Below are 22,791 nucleotides of genomic sequence, written 5' to 3'. Positions count from 1 at the left end.
TACAAAACATGACAGCGCAAATGCAGAGAAATATGAATGATTTAGAAAAGCACAGTTGACAAAGGACTGTTTTCTGCTCTTATCTCAACAGGAAAATTGTTGCAGAATATGAGAAGACAGTTGCGCAGATGATTGGTAAGTTGCTGCCACCTGGTGGTGGCAGTTTCTACATTGTTTTGTTTGATTAATAGACAGGGTACCTCTTGGGTTACTGTAAGCAGTGTGTGTGTGTATCATTTCTCACGGGACAGAAAAGTGAGTGTATGGGTTTTCTTAAACTTAAATAAAGTCACCATTTTAATATTTGGTAGCAGATCTTTAGTAGTTAATGCGTGAAGTCCCCAAAAAGATCAGCAGACAAGTATCTTCCCAGGTGAAGCTTTGTCAGACCTGTACACCAGCTGTCTTCACTTCTTGGTTGTCTTGGGGGCTTGTTGCCTTCAGTCTGGTCTTAAGAAAATGAAACATGTGATCAGTTGTACTGAGGTCAGATTAATGAATTAGTCAGGCACGTACAATCCACTACAGTCTACAGAGCCCATACAATTTAAAAAACACACTGCCCTAACACTTTCTGGCTGCACTGTTTTTAAAGATAGCTTATACAATTAAAGTAATGTGTCTTCATACCTTATTGAAAATGTTATTATTATCGCATCTGGTGATGTATTCACATACTCCTCAAGGCTGCATTTGATTGTGTTGTTTCAGTTCAGTCTTGAAGTTGTCGTGTGCAAATAGCCCTTTTCTCATATTTTGACTCATCTGCTGGTTGCAGAGGATGAGCAGCAGCAGAAGACCCTGTCCTGTAGTAAGTCGGTCAGACAGTTGACCCTAGAGAGGGATCAGGCCATAGCTGACCTCAACTCTGTGGAGCGCTCCTTCGCTGACCTCTTCAGGAGGTATGAAAACATGAAGGGAGTTCTGGAGGGCTTCAAGAAGGTTAGTTGCGCTATAAATCCCATTATGCTGTGTGGTCCACCTTCATGTAATAGTCAGATCACTAGATATTCCCTACATGTATCTCTCCAGAATGAGGAGGTGCTGAAGAAGTGTGCGCAGGACTACCTGATGCGGATAAAGCAAGAGGAGCAACGATACCAGACCCTCAAGGTGCATGCAGAGGAGAAGCTGGACAAGTGAGTGCCAAGTTTCTGTCAAAAGACAGGTTTTTAATCTACAAAAACCACTGGAGTTCAAGATGAGTTTGACAATCTTTTCCTCTTTCATCCGTCTCCTGCACTCCTCCTGTCACAGGGCTAATGAAGAGATAGCCCAGGTACGTGCCAAGGCCAACGCTGAGAGTGTCGCACTGAATGCCAGCCTGAGGAAGGAGCAGATGAAGGTGGAGTCGCTTGAAAGAGCTGTCCTTCAAAAGGTAGGATGACTGGAAATAAGATCAAAGTGGATCAGTTATGTTAAACTATGTGGGTGAGAGGAAGGGTGTTCTGAAAAACTACTCTGGATAAGTGAGGTTAAAATCCTTTACTGGAAGAGATTTGCATTAACTTCTCTCTGTTGGCTTATACTCATACTTTTGAAGTCTAAAGTCTGGTATAAAGCACTGAACATAGCATGTTTAAATATCATTGTATTACTGTCTAATTAATCGTGCTATTAAGGAATTATTACTGTAAACGACTAAGATCTACCACAAGTCCACCACACTTCCCACAGAACCTGTTGTTTCCTGTCTGTATATTCAGTTGCTTTCCTCTTTGAGTTTAGTTAGGTTTAAATTTGTGCTCCCATCAGCTTTTTACATCTTACACCAGGAGGAACTACCCAACTTTTTGTTCCTCCTACACTGGAAAAATATCTATTCCTGTTTAGTGAAACTAGATAGTTCTTCATCAGATTTTTTAACTCAATCTAACCCATCGGGCTCTGAATGTAAAAACACAGACTGATGATGTTGTTTGATTACAGATTACAGATTTTAAAAGTTTGTCATTTACAGTGCTCATTATGACACCTGCAGCCTTCATTCCTCGGGAGTTCAACATGTGCAGGCACTGAGCACATATAGTACCTGAGAGCACAGACCTCCGGCAAGGCCAGAGTCGAACAGCATACACCAGATTTCAGAGAGAAAAAATTAAATTCATAGTAAATTATCCAAATCTTACCCAAAATTTAATGGGTTCTTCCCTGGCCCATGTCCCATCCCTCCACCAAATTCAGTGCAAATCAGTTCATTACTTTTTGCATAATCTTGCTGATAAATAAACAGACATGGGTAAAAACATAACTGCCTCCGCCATGGTAATAAATGCTCATGTGCCAATATGTAAGTGAACACTGGGAGGCAGTGTTTTACTTCCTAAAACCACAATATGGTGGAAAGGAGATGTAACATAGTGAAGTATGTAAAGTATGTTATTAGCTGTTTTGTACTTTCTTGTTGGGTGTCAGCCAAACAATAATTTTACTAAATACCTCTCCCTGTTCAACCAATTAGTGTTTGAAATGCAGCACAGCAGATATGACCATTTAAAATTTTGTGAATGTGCACTGACTGTTCTGCAAGCTTCAGAGAAGCAGTTTCTCCGCTTACAGATTCAAAGACTTTTATTGTACCTTCACAGACACATGTTTTGATCCTGGCATGTCAGCTCTACCACCAGTTTGTTAAAACTCTTCCTGTGTCTGCCTCTCACAGAATCAAGAGATCGAGGAGCTCACCAAGATCTGCGATGAACTGATTGCCAAACTGGGAACTGAATAAGAGGCCTTCAATTGAACTCTCCCTACAGCATGTGATGTAAATTCTGTACATGAACACACTTCAGCACATCTCCATTTTCTCTTTTTTTTTTTTCAAAAATATATAATATTGAAATACAGATTAGTTGCACTTTCTCATATTATTTTTGGACTGAAATATGAAACCAGAACAATAATGTCATTGTGTAAATTTAGAAGCACAAAGTTATCATGAGGGGTATTTTAATTATTTTGAAGGATTAGCATTGTGATGATATGCCAGCCATGATTTACTGATCTTTAGTTAAGGATTTAAAGGATTATTTAAAGGTTAAATGATTAATCCATTATCACATGTTGACTCTGGTTTAAAACAATCAGCCAGGCTGTTGTACCACAGAATTTCTATGACCACTTTATACAACATGTCTCACACAAAGCTGTAGGAAATAATGTGGAAACTAAGGGAAAGAAAATGTGGACATATGCTTTACCACAGCATGTCCACAATGTAATACACAAAGATACAGTTTTCAGAAAGGACGAATCACTTCATGGAGTGCCTAAACTTATCACACTCATTTTCTGCTGTTAAATATGTCTTACTGGCATTACAGACAATTTAGTTCTGCTGATTATCATCTTTCATCAGCAAATGAGCTGTAGGTAGTATCACAAAGCATTTCTTAAGTTGCCTTTTGCTTTGTTTGTCGTTCCTGGTTCACAGGGTGACATATGCAGTGTGTGATAAAGTCCTCAGTTATGCATATTTTGAGGTTAAACCACATAGTTATGACATCTTGTACATTATGCCCCCATACATCTCTGGGATTGTTAAATATGAAGAGCACTTAAGAGAATCACACCTTACACTTAGTTATATACTATCTTGGATTGATGGGAGTTTGACAGTGATGGGTTAAAGTTTAAAGTAGTAAAAACTTGGCTCTTATTATACTGCAATATTAAACCATGTGCCATGTTTTATTTTCTCTTTCTCTGCATTTGGGGATGGAGAAAGCACATTCTATCGCTGCCATGTAGGTATAGCTGGATTGTATTCATATTTTATCTGTGAGCCCATGTGTTGCTGGTGTGCCTTTATTTTGTCTATTATGTTAAACAAAAAAAAAAAGGGTTTTTTAGTTCCGCCATGCAGTTGTTTCCAAACTCTGTTGCCAAAGTGTACTGTATACAGTATAATTCTTGTACGATCAAAATATCTTGAGTTATGATGGGTTTGCAGTTTTAATGCTTTACCTGCAGTAACACATCAGTGAGCAATGTGCACACATGATGAACAACATTACTCTTTCCCCTAAAAGACTGTATTTTAGGAGAAGATGATCATTATGCAGTAAACATTTTCTGGTCTGATTGAACTTGAAGGAGCACAAGTGCATTTTCAGTCAGATGTGTATCTCATATAAAGGACAGATTTTTGTATGGAAACCTTCTGTTACGTCAGCACAATCAATTGCCAAATGTCAGTGTAAAAATGAGATGGTTTCAGTGTGACTGTGTCCTGTTGTAGTGGTGTTACAGTAGTCTGAAGGTGCTTTTCAATGCAAATCCATCGTCACAGTACAATATGTGTAAATTTTATACTTTATGGAAAGAGTATTCAGAAATTTGTTCCTAAAATTTGTAAAATTGAAGAATTGAGTATACTCAGATTGTATGTTAACTGCTATATTTTGTGCATTCCTGAATAAATGGTTAAGATTTAATGTGTTGCCAGTGTCATCCTTCGCCAGAATCATTCCAACTGTGCATGACAAAACAGAAACACGCAACACATTTGTAATTGGATTCACTATCGTTGCAGTGATGAACACATACAAAGTCCTTCATTGTTCATTCCTACAAAAAGGCCAGAGGCCAAATTTCCTCACTGTTTTCATGCTCTTGTAGACAGTGTACTGTTACTTTTTTACAAACATGTCATCAGTGTCATTTTGTTTGTAATTCAGGAGCCTGTCATTTTCTCTATCAGTCGGATTTAACAATTACAACAATGGAGCCATAAATATATCGTATGAACAGAACAGTCTATATTAGTCCATGTGGTATGATCCAGTGACTTGTAAGGAGCTGCCCATTTATTAACCATTTCAGTGTTTATTTAGGATGTGACATTGAAATAAAAAAAATACACAAAATGATTACATTTAAATACTGGAGATTGAAAAATGACACGAAGGTACCTTAGTTACCAACAAGTGTTTAGTTACTAACCTGTAGCAGCACCATGTTTATACTCTGCTTTAACATTCACTTGTTCTGTTGCAACTTGACTGCAAAGACCACCTTCCTGTTCCCCTGGGCTAAAGCAGTACTATGGATTACATTTTGGAGCGAAATATGACAAAAGAAGAGATAAGTAATTCTTTCTTACCTAATATTGTTAGCTGACTTATATTGTAGACAGTTATCTCTCTACTATATAAGTTTAGCAAAAGAGAAGAGTGGTCAGTATGGTGATATTGCTTCCTGTCTGGTATTATTCCTGATGTGACTTAATGATGTTTACTCAGACGAAACAAGTGGTCATCCTCATTAAAACACAACTGCCTCCCTAAAACACCCCCCCCGGTAACCAAACCTGTTTGAAGCAAACTTGTTTACCAAATGTGGCCATTAAGTTTGATTGTCGTCGCCTCATTGTGCCACCAGATCTACAAAGGTATTTCTTGATGTAAAACAATGTATAAATTACCAGTTGTTTGGTTTTCATGAAGGATTGTGAGTCACAAAAATTTAATTCCACTTACCTGTTTTAATGTTGTGGCTGATTGGTCTAGCCTATACTGAAAAGAGAGGAAAAGGTATTTCCTAGTCAAACGGAAAAGTCAGTGCATGTGCTCCTCACTGTGGCCCATATGTAACACTTGATCCTTTGACAATTCACTGGCTCCAGCACACCACAACTAGCTGGAAATGTGCTGACATTCAAGATTTTTATCAGTACATAAACATCAACAATCAGAGAAAGATTAATGGGATGTGTTGATGATAATGGAAGAAAACTACAGCCAGAAGAAGAGTGGTTGTAAGTAATTTCAAAGATACTGAAAAAAATATGTTGGGCTAATTTTAGTAATTTCTTTATATTTTATATCACTTATGTCTGTAAATTCAAGACTCACCTCTTTTTACAAATGTTTCAGCTCTTAATTTCATGTACACTATGGACATATTTCTCTGAAGTTGTGTCCATGTAATCATTTCGTCTGCCACGTCCCTGAGTCAGTCTTGGCAGCACCTTCTCACCACATGGTGGTGTCTTCAGTGTAAAGATCACTTACAGATTCGGTCTGGAAAGTTTTCTTCCTTATATTTAAGGCGTGTTTCCTGCTTGTTGCGCTTTGGGTTCAAGTGAAGACCTGGCTACTCTCAATTTTTCTTTGAATTGTGCTCCTTTGTAAGAATATTCAGGACAATTTTATCACTGATTTGCTCTGCATGGTCTTTAGAAAATGTAAATCTCTTTGGTTTGTTAGACATTTTTATCAACCACTCTTTTACTTTGTCAATCAGTCATCGCGTGATGTAAAGAGACTAAGTGGACTTAAATGCTGTTTGTTGGAAATGGTGTGGTCTGTATTGACAGGTAAACCAAAACAATTGCAAACAAAAGGTGCAAAGAACTGCAGAATTGATTCTCAGTGGAGTCAGTAGTATGAGCCTTCACTATCCTTTACACTTACCAAAACTTTAAAGATACACTCCAGGTACCCCGGTACCCCCAAATTTAACTTCTGATGCTTTGAAACAGGGAACAGTCAGTTCATAGAGTATTGAACCATCAAATGAGCTGGGAAGAAGTTCTGGGATGTTGTGTCAGTATTGCATGCTATGACTAAATCAGAAAATGCATCCCCAATCTGGAAAAATGAACAGTTCACAATTTGATATGATTTAAATGAAATAAACTATGACAAGAAGTTATTTCCTCTCTGGAGCTCAATAATCTCCTCAACACGAATGAAAATGCAGTTTCAGTCTTCGACCTTATGTATATGAACGCTCAGAACTCAGTTATGTAAAATTTTAAATAGATGGGTTTCATAATCCATAGATCCACGTCCAGGATCTTTCCAGCTCCTGCAGAGTGTTTTTGTAACCCTGGTGACTGGGCCGGAGGGGGCGGGTTCAGGATGCTGAGGCGGCCGCTCATTGGCTGCTGAGCGTGGTGAGGAGTGGGCCGGGATCGCTCTGCCAGCTGTGAGGGGAGCAGAGGAGACGGCCAGGGGAGTACTAAAGGGACAAAGAACCGCAGCCTCACGTCTCATCCTCTCCAGCAGGTTGGAAAACCTGAAGGTCTGCGTCTTGAGAAGGGTGTACTGCTTGTTCCTCTGTCAAAGTGAGTGCGTCTTTTTGAATTTATCTCACTGATGGCGTGTTGTTTCGGGGCGTGCATGGATGTGTGAAACTTTGTGAGATAGCAGACTGTGTGTAAAGTGTATCATTTTCTTTCTTTTTTTTTTTTTTTTTTTTTTAATCGCCTCTGCACGACTTGGAACATAAATAATATGCACATTTACATTTTTTTTTTCACTTTGTAAAAAGTGGGCCTTTAAAGTTTTATGTTACATCCCATAGTAGTTTCTGATAGTTGCACCCACTAAAAGTTAGCTTGATCAGAACATGGGCTACTAGTGTGTTGTACTGTTGTAATACATGAATAATAACCCAAGTTTAAGGAAACTGACATTAATCTTAAGCTGTGGGTGCCTGACTTTCCAGACGAAGCTGCAGGAGTCTTCTGACTCTGCAGACATCCATGAGGTTTTTCTTTTGTGGCTCACTCTGAATATTGGGTCTGAGCCGACCAGTGCTTAGCAGGCACTTGATGGTTGATTTATGCTTTTCAGAAATGAACAATAGACAATACAAAAGCACTGGCTTTGACGGAGTAAGCAATAAATTCAGGATGTGGGATTTTGGATTTTCCAGTTGACCTGACAGTCCTTGGTTACCTTTCACTGACAGGCAGCTTTCACTTATTGTTTAAACTTATTGTTCTAATGCAAGACTTGCATGTTTTAAATCTAAAATAATAATAATAATAAAACCCCCAATCCATTTGTAAACTGCTGTAATTATAAGTCTGAGCCAGATTAAAGTGTTAACTGTGAACATTGTCCTGTGGGAAGTGGGTGTGTCTCCACTGGTTTTGTAAGAAGCATTATGTGGATCGTACTTAAGAGCTATTCAAGAGTTAAGTGTTGATTTTTCACAAAAGGATATATGAAGTTGACATGCGCTGGTTAGACTGATGTTTGTTCACTCAGATATGTTCATAAGTGCACTCTAAACTCTGGTGGACAAAACATACATAATTCTTTAACTCTCTGTGTTGAATTAACTGCTGTGTCAAGAGACACTCTGATTATTAAAAGGCCACGTTAAAGTAGCTCCTGCCTCCTGATCAGCACGTTCCTTTAATGGGAAAATAAACCAGATGTTTCACTTGGAGGATCACAAGTGACGTCTAACAATTTATTGAGTGTGTACTCTGGGGGTGTTTTTTCAAGCCTGTGCGCTCTGAGTTTGTTTGGCTGTTACTATGACGTCAATTTGGAAAGCACCCCCCTCCTCCTTAAACACACTAAAGATGTGGAGGTCTCCTTACTTTCACTGTCTTCCTTCCCTCCTTAAACTCCAGGAAAATTCCTCCCTGAGGGCTTCTGGTCTCTCCATTGACACTTTCATGGTTTACCATGAAATATTGAGGTGGAGTCACCTTTCCCTCTGAACTTAAGTTGCGCCGCCTCCAGGCAGATCAGTAGATAAATGAGAGGGGCCGCCCCCACCCTGCAGGAGCCCACATTTGCTCTCCATTAGGCTGTCAGAAAGACAGAGTGAGGAATCCTTGTCTCAGCAACATAAACCTTCATTCTCATCAAAATGCTCACAAATCCTGCTTATTCTCTTATTGGCAGTCGAATGCATTTTCACTGTTTGTTCACTATAATGTGAAACTGTGGTGAATTCTGTCAGTGACTCTGGAACTTATACTTGTGGTTTCATGGAGGCCAGAGTGGGGTCTATGATAGCCTGATGATGGCCAAACCAAACTGTTACTGCACAAGATTTTATACTGAAACTGCTCACTGGCCCAAATTATGGAGAAAACTACCACACACCACAAATTACTCTCTGCCTCTTCCTGTTTTCAGATGACATCCAGCCCTCATTTTAACTCTTTAGATAAAGAAAAAGCTGCTTTTAAATTGCATCTTATCTAGAAATAATCAAAAGCATATTTCAGTGCAGAATTATTCAGACTGAAATAGCCTCAGACGCTGATGCTAACAATCTTTTGTTTTATTATCTCCTTCTAGATCTCTGACTTTTCCTCCCTCCTCCTGCATCATGCTGTGCCCAGTTGCAATGCACTGTCTCTTGTTCGCTTTGCTGTGCATGTGGGTGCCGTGCAACGCCCAGTCAGACTCTGGCACCCCTGCAATCCAGCTCCGTCTAGCTGGTGAGAAGCGGAAACACTATGAGGGCCGGGTGGAGGTGTTCTACAATGGAGAGTGGGGGACAATATGTGACGATGACTTCTCCATCTATGCCGCCCAAGTGGTGTGCAGAGAGCTTGGCTTTGTGGACGCCGAGTCCTGGTCGCCCTCGGCCAAGTACGGAAAAGGAGAAGGTAAGAAAACAAGCATGGAGTATTTGTTGTTTTCCAGAATTTGATTTAAAGTTTTCATTATTTAATCAAACCTTTAACCTTGAAAATTTATCTCATAACCATGTTATTCAGCTGTCTAAGAACTGAGGTGAGGGTTATAGGGTGTTAATCTCAGTAAACTGCCATCTGGTCAGCCACACACATTCAAACGCAGCATATCTCTTCATACAGTTTCATATGTTCCATGGAAATGCTTGAATGAGGTACACGTTTCCCCATGTCTGGCTGCTAATATCATCAGTCTCTGGTTTGCCCATTAGAGGAAACGTGAGAGACGCCAATCAGTTCAGAGCATGAGAATTAGGTGGGGTGGGGCTGGAGACGGGAAACGCTGGGTGTGTAAATCCGACACATACAGACATAATCTCATCTCCTTTTTCTGTGTCTAATATGAATTCCTCTTTCTCTGTAAAAAAAAAAAAAGCCCTGATGAGGGTTGTAAATGCAATAGCTGCTGGTGGTATATGTAAGTTGGGCAGCTTTTAATTAAAACGGTGTCCCTTGTTAAAGGCACATGTTTTCCCACTGGGCCAGACACATCCACCCAGCCACTTCAGAAGTGAAGTAATTAGTTCAGTTATTTGCTTTCCGAAGCACCACAGTCATAACAGCAACTTATAGAATCACTTTTATGAAGTAATACACTCCATGCATATAATGTTGCCTGTAGATACTATTTTATGAGAAGCAGTTAACAACCAGTTAGATCTATATGCATGTCCTGGCTGTGCAGAAAGGCAACAGTTTGCACTTAAATTTGGCAATGTTGTAGGTATATAAAGATGGAGGTTTATGGAATTTGATAAGCGTGTGCCCTTCCAGTGTTTCTGCAAGTTTACTAAAAGACACTCGTGTCACTTTGAATGTTATACAATTGCATAAGAAGGGGGGGAGGGGCAGGAAGTTTAATTTTAACATAAAATATGTGCAGAAAAAGCATTGTGCCTTTTGTCACTAGAGAACTCCCAAACATTTATTTTGAGAATGGTCCCTCTTTTCCGACTAACAGATTGATGTTAAGTTTGTGGGAGAATCATTCTGAAATGATTTTGAGGTTGTGCACATGTGCAAGAATGGGAACTACTTTTTATCTGTGTTTTCCTGTTGTTGTTGGAGACACATGGCTATAAAAGTGATCAAGAGCAAAATTTCCATTTCCATCATCATGATGACTGGTGAAAGAAACCACCAAATGTTTTTAATTGAAGACATAACTACACAACAAGTACAAGGAGATCCCTTTTGGATACAAAGTGTTTTTCCTGTATTCTTGTTAACCAGCTGCCATTGCACAGCTATCATTTGCAAACTCAATTATAACATCACAAAATCCATTTTGCTCAGATCTTCTTAGGAACACAGTGCTCTGTCCAATTTTTTATGTCTTTGAGTTTAGGCTGTGTAGTTGACATAATGTGCCAATAAAAGCTCAATTTGAAATGTGGCTCCCTGCACGCTATGCTCCCTGCTCTTTTCACCGGCTTGTGAAATTACATTCCCATAAGCCCCATAAGCAAGGTTTTAACACAGCTATCCAAATTTATCACATTTGGCAATGCCGATTATTTGTTTAGACAGAGGTTTACTGAGACCGAGCTGGTTTTCACTTGGAATCTCTGCTGTATTTCAGCTCCAGAAAACGTGCCTCTTATTTTGAAAAAAAAAAAAATGTTCCAGAGAACATGTGCTGCCAGGAGGAGGCTACGTGACCGTATAACATGTAGTCACTTTCTTGGTATGATCAGGATGTTCCTCAGCGACATGTTGAGACTGTCTAGATGATGAGCAGTCTGTTAGTGGTTTCCATGGCCACAGTAATGTGGTTTTATTTAGTTGGCTGATTCAGAACAGCCAGCTGGGCAGCCGTGACAACATTTACTGGCCAGATTTTAGCTGAAAAAATGCGTCAGGTTAAGTTCAAGACCAAACACATCTCCACGTGAGTAGATTTACTGTCTCTGTGACTGAAGTGGAAATGCTGAAATAGATATCAATAGGGTGTGACACACAGCTCAGGTTGTCAATTCACTCCTTCATTTGAAGGAGTGGTTTCTAAAGAAGTATTCCCTTGTTAGGGAAAGTTGCAGGGAACTGAAGATTATGACTACATGTTACTGAGTATGAAGAGTGTGGTAGCAGCCCTTCCTGTGCAAAGAGTCTGATGTCTTATAACAAGGATATAACTCACATGGTAATATATAATAACTGTCCTAAAGTACAGCATGCAATACTTTATTTTTGTTTTTTGTGGGCACACATAAAAGTCTCTTCAAGTGAGACCCGCAGGACAAGAAAGCAGCATGAAGATGATGGTAAAAGTTGCAGGCAGTCAACATGTACTATAGAATGAGACAAATGCCCATCGCAGTTTCCTGAGGCCCAAAATGACGTTTCCAAATTGCTCATTTTGTTTGTCCAACAGTCCAAGATCCGAAGATATTAAGATCACATAAGACAAAGAAAAGCAACCATTCCTCACAGTAAAGAAATTGTGGATTGAAAGATGAAAACAAACCTATTGAGTTTTCCACAAGAAAACCTTCATCTACATCAGAACGTGTCCATTTACTCGTATCATTGCCTCTTTCTGCTCCAGGTCGTATCTGGCTGGACAATGTGCACTGCACTGGTGGAGAGAAGAGCCTGGCTCAGTGTCAGTCCAACGGCTTTGGAGTATCGGACTGCAAACATTCAGAGGATGTCGGGGTGGTGTGCAACCAGAAGCGCATTCCAGGCTTCAAGTTCATCCGGAACCAGGCCAACAGTGACGAGGTAGGTTCACATTGAGCAACACACTCACAAGTTTGTAAAAACCTGCACATAAACAGTACACCTACAGTAAGTAGGTGCATATACACATGTAAACTCACACTAAATGTAACACCAGGGTGGGATCATTTCATCACATAACCGATGGCACTTAAGTAATATCCACATGTGGTAAAAGTACACACACATAACCTGAACAGATGTCCAGCACATTAAAAAAAGAACAGAGGACAGGCTCGGGATGAAAGAAAAAGCTCAGCATAGTAGTGCATTGCTCCAAAGAGCTTGAAGTGTACTACTTTCTTCAAATCCTGCCAACTCTCCAGACTGAGCCGTGGATTATATGAATTGCCTGTCTGCTGATATTAACAGGAGCAATATCTTGCTGCATTAAAACACAGTCCTCAGATTTTTGTGGTTTACCATTGTAAAACGAGGAAACGTGCCCTAAACAAAATACTAGAAACTTGTTGTGTGATGAAATATTTTTCAATTTTTCCAATTGTCTTCTTGGTACACTGAATAACTTCCATACCCTTCCTCCAACCCTGGTGCGTGAAAATCTGCCCTACAAGACAGGACTGGGTTGCAGCACCTATTCGTAAATTCCCCGCTAAGTTTGTGGATAAAGTCCTTCTTAGTAACTCCAAGCTCATTTCAAACCAATGATTACCTCAATCAGGTTGCACCATTAAAACTTAAGGGATGTGTTAGCCTGTAAAGACAAGTTATGTATAAAGTGGTTGATAGCAAACATATGTTAAACTGTACAATTAAAAAAAATAGCTTTAAAAGGAACTGTAGCATCAAAAGCTGTAACATAAATCAAAATATTAAAGTTTAAGACCAAGCGTACTTACGTGTAGGTCTGTATGTATACTGTATACATGCATACACAAAGATACTGCATTCACAGAGATATATATGTGTCAGTGTTAGTAGTATTCATACAGTTTAGAATGAGGGTGGAAATAATTGATTATTCTAACCTGACCAATGCTGTTTGGTTATTAAATCTAATGGTGACTGGCAGAATGCTTTCTAATTTAAGGTATATTGTGTGTTTTTTGGTAAATGTCATTAAAATAGTTTATATTGTTAAAAAAACAGCATTTATATAATATAGTCATACATAATTAAGTGTCAGGTCCAATATATCACCCATAATAATTATGAACATCTGGTGAAACTGGATCCAGTAATTTGTAATCTGTATGACTAAGTGGATACAACCAGTAAGTGAAAAAATGGCCCTCTGGATACTAAATCAGTGAGTCAGGACAAAACCAGACAGCCGTTCTTTCATGCAGGTAGTCACATCTGCCATGACATTAGGCCAGTGAAATAATCCACTAGAATGGCATATAATGTTGAGCCGTCCACTCCACCATTTGCACTAATGACTTTGCCAGGCTCCTATTAGTCTGTCCCTGCCCTCAGCAGACCCCCTCTCTGCAGCCTGGGAGATTTTGGAGATGACTCAGAGAGGAGGAAGACCATCCTGTTTGGCTGCACACAACGCCTCTGTACCGGATGGAAAGTCAGTGTGGGTTTGTGAGTGTGACTGAAGGGAGAGAGGGAGAAAAGAAGATAGGAGCAATCCTTCAGCTTGTCTGGGAACAAGTTATTAAAAACACTCACTGCCACAGAGGGTTTCCTTATTAAAACCAGTGTGAAAGAGATGAAGCAACATTTCTTTGGCAGCTTAGAAGACAGAGTCCTGACACTTTGTTACTGCCTTCACATTAGAGTTTTTTGTTTGTCCGTACTAGATCTGGGGAAGTAGGTTTGGTTTTTTTCCCTTCTCTCTACAACAGTCAGAACACAGTGTGTTTTTATTCCGGGTTAATATCAGACAACACACTTGAGGACACTGTCTGAAAATCCTTGTGTATCTCTCTCATGCCTAGCTGAGTCGTGGGAATAACAGAAAGGAGAGACTGAAATATTTAATTATGGACTAATCACAACAGTCTTATTTTTACAGGTCGTGTACATAAGCAGCACCCTCTTGTTCCCTATTCGTGAATTTAGGGTCTCTGGGGTGTTACTGCAGTTCAGCCCCACACCCTGTAAATATTTCCTGAGTCTGGCCGAAGCCATACACCTCTTTAACCATGCTTGAGCTGACGTCAGCAATGGGCAGCCCTGTTCCTTCAACCTGTTTATTCACAGCATGAATTGACATTCTGTGCTCAATCTGGAAAGTTAACACCCTAACCATGAGTGTGCTATACTCATACATATATATACTCATATATCAAAGGGGTGAAGCAATCAGTATCTTCACCACCATGTGATTAACTTTAAACTTTGAAAAAGGTAAACTGGTATATGAAGAGGTTCCCAGCTCATCATAATGTCAGTGAGATGTCGGATCATTTTGATATGATTTAAGTGTAGAATCTGAGTTTGAGTTGCAGAATTTGTATTACCAGCTATTTCTTTCAGTAGGCAGCGAGTAGGTTTTAAGTATTTCAGACTAAATCTGCAGGTCACAAAGTTGCTTCAAACAGTAATTATTTTGTTTTTGTGAGGGGCACTGTTTTACAGTATATGGGAAAATGTGAAGATAGGACCATAGCGGCTCAGTCTTGCAAGTTCGGTTTTGACCACAAATGATAGCCTACTGAGAACATCAGTCTGTCATTAATGAAAACAGCAGATTCCAATGGCACAAGTTGCACATCTAGAATTATAGCAGAGTCAATCCAAGATGTGTTATCCTAAAGACTCAACTAATATAGTATTAGAACATTAGCAACATATCAAAGTCATTTTGCTGAAAGCTGTTGTTCTTTTCTCACAGTCCAAGCTCCTGTCAGAGCTGCCATTTAACCTCTGACCCTCCTAACTACTGCTTCGTCTAAGTAATGTCTGTCTTTAATGCTCTCTGCTACTGATCTGAAATCTGTAGATGCTTACCACTCTTACCATTACATCCTTCCTCAGCGCGTTATGCAACACTTCTAAAACAACAGGAGAACATACATTCCTGTGTGACTGCATCATTATTATGAGTGCAATGTAAATTAAAAATGCAGCATCTAATTCCCCCTACCATTCCAGTAATACTGCCTAAAATCTATTTAATTACGCACAATGCACAATGTTTTTAATTTATGTCTTTTTTTTTTTTTTTTTTAATTTGTCTAAGCCAGCACAGTTGCGTTATTTATTAGCATGTGTTTGAGACAAACACAAGTCTTTCAGTCATTGGGGGAGGGGGGGGGGGGGGGGGGGGGGTTACATTAGTCAGCAAAACCAAACACTGGAATGGCAGGAAATGTTGTTTATCATCTGTTTGTAGGGATTTTTTAACCAACTCAGCCATGTTCAGCTGTTGTTCACGTGGGAAGGGCACGCTGCACGTGTCATCAGTGTTCACAGGATCATTGTTGAAAACGTCTCTTTTATTTGAAGATGTCTGAAATTTCAGTCTGTACATATGTTATGTATATATGTTTATGGGACAGTGCGATGTGTCATTTAGGGATAATTATATGACCATGGTTAAGTTGATAGGAGTTATTCCAGGATGTTATTTACTGTGTGCTTTCCAAAAAGTTGGCATTGCTGGGTTACTTGTGTAAGCGTTGCATAATACACTGTTCTTCGCAGAAGAGAAGTTTCCAATGGGAAGTCGCATAATCTTAAATATCTCCTCTTCATACTTTTTTGGTTGTTCACAAACCAATACAGGATTAGAAAATTATGATATTTATACTTATAGAACCTCATACATTATAAACAGATTACAAATGTAGATGAGTTCGTTATCAGTCTTCTCTTCTCTTCTTACAGAAAAAAAAACTGTACCAAAAGCAGCTGCAGTTGCCCGCCAGATCATATAGCATGTTTACTTCAACCAAACACTTGGATCTTAAAGCAACACAAACGCGTCAGAAGCTGGTCGTCGTAACAGAATGCATCAGTTGAGTTGACTGTTGATTCTTTGCAGGGTAAAGGCTGCACTTCTCCACAAGGCGTGATGGTGTCCCCTTACAAGAATTTCAGTTCTGCACATTCTGTGGTATACAACAAAAGGAAACCTGAGCCAAAGTTGGATTTGCACGCAAGAGCCTTGTGAGGAGGAGAGTGATCGAAGGGAGAAAAGGTTGATGCATATCAGGAGGCTGAAGCCAGTTTCTCTCTCTTATGGATAGAGTAGCAGACAGACCCACCACATGTTCAACAGCTGGACTCCAATGTGGCCTCATCTGTCCTCTTGGCTGCACAGTGTCCAAAGTTCATGCCTGCACTTTATGATTTACAGTTTGCACATTGGCCGGACTCAGTTGATGTGAATTACTCTATGTGCACTGCACATACTGCATGTATAAAGACTAAAGTATAGATATTACACAAATTAAGTTAATCAGATGTAAGCTAAAGTTTCTCATGAATCACTTAAAAACAATGTCAATGTGACTATAATGCAGTAAACATTTGAAATGGTTTCAAATCCCAAATCTGAAAATGATTTTGTATAGCCTAAAAAGTGGGGGGGGGGGGGGGGGGGGCAGCTAGCCTGGCTCTGTCCAAAGGTAGAGAAATCTGCCTTTTAGCACATCTGAAGCTCATTTTAATTTGTGTTTAATCAGATACTAAAGTGTAGAAGCAGTTTAATGGGAAGGAGTATTTTTGTGGCTGTGAGCAGTGAGCTGGTCATCTGGCAAACTCACTGTGACAAGACTCGACGGAGTAGCTGTTGTCTGACAAGTTCATTTCTGGCAGGTAACTCCTCATGAAACTGCAGTCAGTTGTTTTTAAATTTCTGTGTTTGTACAGAATAAACAAAATAGATGAAACATGTTAATCAGAGAGCTTTGGAGGTGCTGGTAGGTAGATTTTTGTACTTTTGGATGGAGCCCACCGAGCTGTTTCCTCCTGCTTCCAGTCTCTATGCTAATCTAAACCATCTCTTGGCTGCAGCTTCATATTTAAAGAGCAGACATGAGAGTTGTATCAATTGTCTCATCTAACTCTCAGCAAGAGAAGAAGAAGCATTTTTCCCAAACTAGTTAATTATTCGTTTAACTGCATGTGAAGCAATTTGACCGCAGGCCCTTCAAACACATGTTAAAATTTGCTCTCATTCAGTCAGTGTCTGGAGAAGAAATAAATAAAAAAGAAAAATCATTACCCTTTAATATGAACAATATTGCATTAAACTGTTTTAATTTGATTAATATGCAATAATAAGTCATGCTGTAGTCAGCTCTGGCTAACTCTGCCTACGTATTTCAGTTCTGAAATGTGTATGTGCGTGTGTCTGCCTGTAGTAATGATTCTTTTCTATTGCCATGATGGGAGCAGCACACTAATACATATACCAGATGTATAGCACGCACACACACACACTTCCTCAGTCATGTCAGACCGGGGGCCAGTGAGGCAGAGAGTGGGGTGGGGCAGATGTGAAAGTCATTTCAAAGAGCCTCGCTGTTCTCTTGCTTTTCATCTAAACTGTGGCGTGATTAACATTCATACTTGCCATGTTTTGTAAGGTGGGGCGGGTAGCGGATGGGTGGGTGGGGATCTGGGGGGGCACGTGTAGATAAACGTGCAGCGGGGCTGGGTAAAATGGAAGAAATGCACAGTAGTGGAAGCATTAGTCAGACACTGGCTAGACCGCAGTCTCATGTTCACACATCGACATTGTGAGGGGTCCTGGTCAGAAAAAACAAGTCTGCTCTCTAGTTGGAAATAGTTCAGTAATGGTCAAAGCTCACTTCACAGACTAGTGCTGAATAGAGCTAAATGAAGAATGTTTTCTTTTTTCCCAGGCACCACTTACAAACAAGAATGTGGGACTATATTTGAAAAGGAAAAGATATTTTGGAAAAAATCCACAGAGTGAATGAATCACTACAGTACTACAGTTATGGAGTGACTGTGAGATGAGGCAACTTTGTAGAAATGTCCAGTGTAGAACTCCCCTCGGTCTGACCATCAGGATGGAAAGCCTGCACTCTGTAATGAGTGCAGGCTTTCCATCCTGGGTTTATGTCCCTGCATCACATGTTTAAGATAATCTGGTCAGCAAAATGGTTACACTGATCCTGATGATACCCACCCATATTTCCAATACTTAAAGAAATATGTAGTCTCATATTTTGGGTAATAACCTTACTCACTTTCTTGCTGAAAATTGGTTGAGATGTTTGATAACACTCTTGTGTCTATGTGGTAAATAAGAAGTTACAACCAGCAGCCATTTAGCTTAGCTTAACATAAAGACTGGAAAGGGGGGGGGGGGGGGGGGGCAGCTAATTGGGCTTTGTCCAAAGATAACAAAATCCACCTACCAATACTTACTCTCTTACTAATTAACTCATTATATCTTCTTTGTGAAATCTGCACCACATCATTTGATAGAGCCGGTCTTTCTTCTAAGCTAAGGCAAGCTAACCATTGCTGACCGTCATATTTATCGTACAGATATGAGAGTTGTATCGATCTTCTCATCTAACTCTCGGCAAGAAAGTGAAAAAGCATATTTTCCAAAATGTCAAACAACTTCTTTCCATGTATTTCATTGTGCAATTCTGAACTTCCTCCCATTGGAAAATTGATTGATATTATGAGATTTCACAGATTTTTAGTCACATAATGTGGATCGCCTTATCATGGCTTCATGTTCTGTGTGCTGTAGTAGTAATTTTCATGCATTGCTTCAAAAACCAAACAGGATTTTGCTGAGTTTATGTCTGGTGGTCAGGGTTTGAGGGGGGGAGGCACGAAGACTGATCCCAGCTGTGGGTATCTGTCCTCTTCTCTTTAGTCTCACACATTCAGACGGCTAGTTTCCTCTCTCTGAGCCACATGCAACACTGGTCAGACCTGGCTTCACTTCGCATCGCGATTTTTATGATTTCATGTTTCCAGTTATCAGTTGTACATACATTTAGCCATTTTTGACTATGGTTTTCAATTGTCTGTTGTTACATGTTTTAAATTAGCGTCATGATTTTTATACCATATTTAATAATACACCATTCTCGTCTTGCTTTTATATTGAAGCAAAGTAAATCAAATGAAATACTGGATCCCTGATCATGATCACGTCTCCTTACCTTCCTATCCTGCCAGACACCAACGGAAAACACTCTGTCATGCTATGGCCAGCAGGAATCTCTTCATGAAGGAGGGGTTTTTACCCGCTGTAACCACTGCGGTCAGTGGGAGGACTGGGGTCACTGTAGAAACAGTCTGACTTAGTCATGACTCCTCCTGCTTTGCAGTTTTTAGTGTTTAGACACCCTTAAGCCTTGAACATTCCCTCAGGCTGACGCCATCTCAGGAAACCCCCCTCAGGGCAAGCATTTAATGTTTCTGGGAGACGTGCCTGAAAGTGATTTTTTTTTTTTTTTTTTTCCAGAGGTAAAGAAGCTGGCTGTTTCGAAATGACTGAGATCAGCATTTGCATACCACAAAGCAGCTCAGAGTTTGGGCTCTTTTTGGCAGCCACAGTGTAATCTCACTCCAGCCGGGAACAAACTGCAGCACTTGGCTCAAGCAGGAAAATTAACAATGGCAGTGTTATTAGGTAGCTGTTTTCCTATAAAGCCCTAGAGGTCTAAGGTTACCATTCCTTCCTGATTTAGGGGTCTTCAGGCGACAAGATGCTAACTATGTTGGTGACCCTCTGCCTCACCAACTAGCTTTACAGCCCTTTATAGTAGACTGTGGACCACCCGCAGACACTCTCTCAGTCTGATCCCTGTCAGCCGCTCAGCTCACCATAGCTTCTATCTTTAATATATCTTGATTTGAAACTAGAGCTTTATGGATTATGATTTTTTTTATAACTTCTCTTATCACTGCTTTCTTATCATGCATGAAATTCAAGATGCAAGTTGAAAAGTCTTTGAAAAGACATTTAGCCCAGATTCCCTCCACACTTTCCCTAAGGGAAAAGACTAGTGTTTCTGCTTTTGTGCTCTACATTTCAGCTTCCTGGCTTACTGTTGCAACAGTAAAAATAATGACATTAATATATTTCATTTCATCTGTGAATATCAAGTAACCTTTCATCGAGTATGAAACACCAATGAATTACCAATACTTCCCTTTAAGTTTATTTTGGCGGGGGAAACTAACACACTGTCAGCTGGATTTGACAGATCTCTGCTGTGATGTATGTTGCCCGCCAGCTCCCTACGGGCCCTTAAATCTCAAGTCTAAACTCTGAAGACGCAGCAAAGATGGAGGAAAAATTCCAGACATTCATCCGACTTGCTAAGGCCTCTCACCAACACTTAACAAGTTTAAACAAAGATTTCATCTCCAGATTTTTTAACTTGACTTTTCAAACATATGTGCAAATTGTGCAGTCTCTAAAAGCTAACAGTGGGATTTTTTTTTTCTAAAACATTCCTGTATTTGCTCAAAATGCAATCTTCCTTAATGGTTCATAGGCTGTATGGTATTTACAATATATCAAATGGAACAGTACACGTGAAGTCAAAGTATGAATAAAACCAACCTCATCTTGCAAATGATATTCTTGTCTTTTAGAAAGCTGACAATTCTGGTGAGATTATATTCACTTAATTTATTATTATAACAGAGTCTATGAAACTTGCTGTCAGGCAGGTGGACCTGCCTATTCTCTTTCATGGTGAGACTTGACTTAGTTTCTCAAGAGTCTATGCCTGCAGACCACAGCTCTGCACAGCAGTGCTTTGAGCTAAATGCTAACATCAGCATGCTAACGTGTGCTCACTGTGGAGGTATATGGCCTCCACCTCAGCTTAGCATGGTATCATGCTAAAATCTCCTAATTAGCCAAAATGCAAAGTACAGCCGAGGCTGATTATAATGTCATGAGCTCTGCAGGTCATAAACCAAAGTATTGGACAAATTAATGTTTTACATGATGATGGCGCTCATTGACATGTCAAGTGTTCGCCAAAGGGATCACAGTTCATCGTGGAGGGTATATGAACCTGTGTAGGAGATTTCATAGAAATAGTTGTGAAGACATTTCACTTAAAACTACAAACGTCAACGTGCTGGTGGTGGTAGAGAAAAAGCCAGCTGATCAACAGTAGGATTCATCCCCCGAGGCTCACGAATGGCCATACAAAATATCACTTAAATCAGCAGAGTCTTCAGCACAGTTCTCCTCTGATGTAATACCGTCTACTTTCAGAGGCCAAACTTGTTTGTATTATCTGTGATGTAGTAACGAAACATTTTGTCTGTTCTGTGTCTTAGGGTTTGACAGTGCAGGTGGAGGATGTGAGGATCAGGGCCACATATTCTCAGAGGAAGAGGATTCCCATCACTGAAGGCTTTTTGGAAGTGAAAGACGGAGGCAAGTGGCGGCAGATCTGTAACGAGGAGTGGACGGGGATGAACACCAGGGTCATCTGTGGCATGTACGGCTTCCCCGGGGAGAAGCGCTTCAATCCCCGTCCCTACAAGTGAGTAATGGGGCTGGGGCCAGCAGCAAGGTTTAAATGAGGCCAAATAGATATAATGAAAGTCTTCACATGAGTTAAATTCTAACATAAACATTTATCTAAGTAAATTGCATCTTAAGTTGTTTGAATGTAGTCTTGTTACATAACACTGCATCTGTTTAAAGTCACACCCATGAAAAAAAAGTTATCATTTGAGGTACACCACACATTCCTTTATCATATAAACACTTGATGTGTTTAAATGCTGCATTTCTTGTAGGTGCTTTTGAGTCTGTTTAGACATGTTGTACCATACCAGACTGATGTTAGGAAACATTACATAACCAAGTTTGTTTACACTAGTCATCAGTCAACCCTTCATCCACTTCGCACATTGAGTTTAAACAGACTTGGGCCTGGAGATTGTTGACAAGAAGCCAAACGCTGCTTCAGGAAGTCTTAGAGGATGAAGGATGGGCCTTACTGGGAAACGACTGAGTGCAGTTCGCTGTGAAACAGTGGTTCTTTTGACAACGTCTAATTGTTTCCCTCTGAGCATGGGTGATAACATTCTGCCATTCTTAAATGTCACTCTGTGCTCAATATGAAGCCTAACGCGAAGCCAGCTACTTCTTAGAACATTTTGTCTCTAATATTTTTTATCTGCTAGCATGGGATGTGAAGTTCAAAACAAAGCAGATGCTCACCGCACATGAGAAAATCATCACATGAGCAAATGTTCATCTGGTGACTGCATGAAAGAGAAAAACATGTTTCTGTCTTAAACAGCTCAGGCTTAGGTATGGATCCAAGAATCAAATATTTTTTTAGGAATAAATGCGGCTACCTGACCTCCAAGAAACACATCTTACGTGTTAACACTCACAAATGGGTATGAGTTTATGTTTTCATAGAGTAGTCTAATCTATTCATTATGCACAACCAGCCAGTGTCTTCTCAGTCCAACTATGGTCAAACCAAGACCAGACAGACAGCAGAAATATATTTATCTACAAAGACTTTGAGTCAATGTGTTAGTTGTGTATGATGTGGTAAATTTGCACCTGGATCTTCACATCTTTCTTTTGATGTCTATGATTTGGTAAGATTAAGGCAAAGAAGGTGACTTTGATTTTAATGTGTCTATCGTTCTTGCTCTGGCAGACACAAACTCAGCTGATTTAATATAGGAGCACATTA

The 22,791-nt window shown here is 39.9% G+C and overlaps 2 protein-coding genes across 6 annotated transcripts in view; both read left to right on the top strand.

Annotated features, from left to right (window-relative positions):
• tacc1 (transforming, acidic coiled-coil containing protein 1) overlaps positions 1-4,436 on the top strand; it is a 45,680-nt gene extending 41,244 nt beyond the window's left edge. For all 5 annotated transcript variants that reach the window (XM_071495005.1, XM_071495002.1, XM_071495003.1 and 2 more), the window contains exons 9-13: positions 92-135; positions 779-942; positions 1,033-1,139; positions 1,258-1,378; positions 2,663-4,436. In XM_071495005.1, the coding sequence (XP_071351106.1) occupies positions 92-135; positions 779-942; positions 1,033-1,139; positions 1,258-1,378; positions 2,663-2,728 (502 nt within the window). In that variant the 3' untranslated portion in view covers positions 2,729-4,436. The remainder of the gene's footprint in view (positions 1-91; positions 136-778; positions 943-1,032; positions 1,140-1,257; positions 1,379-2,662) is intronic.
• A 2,484-nt stretch (positions 4,437-6,920) lies between these two features.
• The window catches only part of loxl2a (lysyl oxidase-like 2a), a 29,409-nt gene continuing 13,538 nt past the window's right edge, over positions 6,921-22,791 (top strand). The window contains exons 1-4 of the mRNA XM_071494514.1: positions 6,921-7,072; positions 9,057-9,370; positions 12,006-12,181; positions 21,404-21,612. Coding sequence (XP_071350615.1) covers positions 9,088-9,370; positions 12,006-12,181; positions 21,404-21,612 — 668 coding nt within the window. The 5' untranslated portion in view covers positions 6,921-7,072; positions 9,057-9,087. The remainder of the gene's footprint in view (positions 7,073-9,056; positions 9,371-12,005; positions 12,182-21,403; positions 21,613-22,791) is intronic.

Source organism: Trachinotus anak, unplaced genomic scaffold (assembly GCF_046630095.1).
Source record: "Trachinotus anak isolate AG129_WGS33_773 ecotype Australia unplaced genomic scaffold, CSIRO_AGI_Tana_v1 ptg000013l, whole genome shotgun sequence".
Classification (NCBI taxonomy): domain Eukaryota; kingdom Metazoa; phylum Chordata; class Actinopteri; order Carangiformes; family Carangidae; genus Trachinotus; species Trachinotus anak.
Note: the sequence above shows the minus strand (reverse complement) of the source record. Positions and strands in the feature narration are given on the sequence as shown.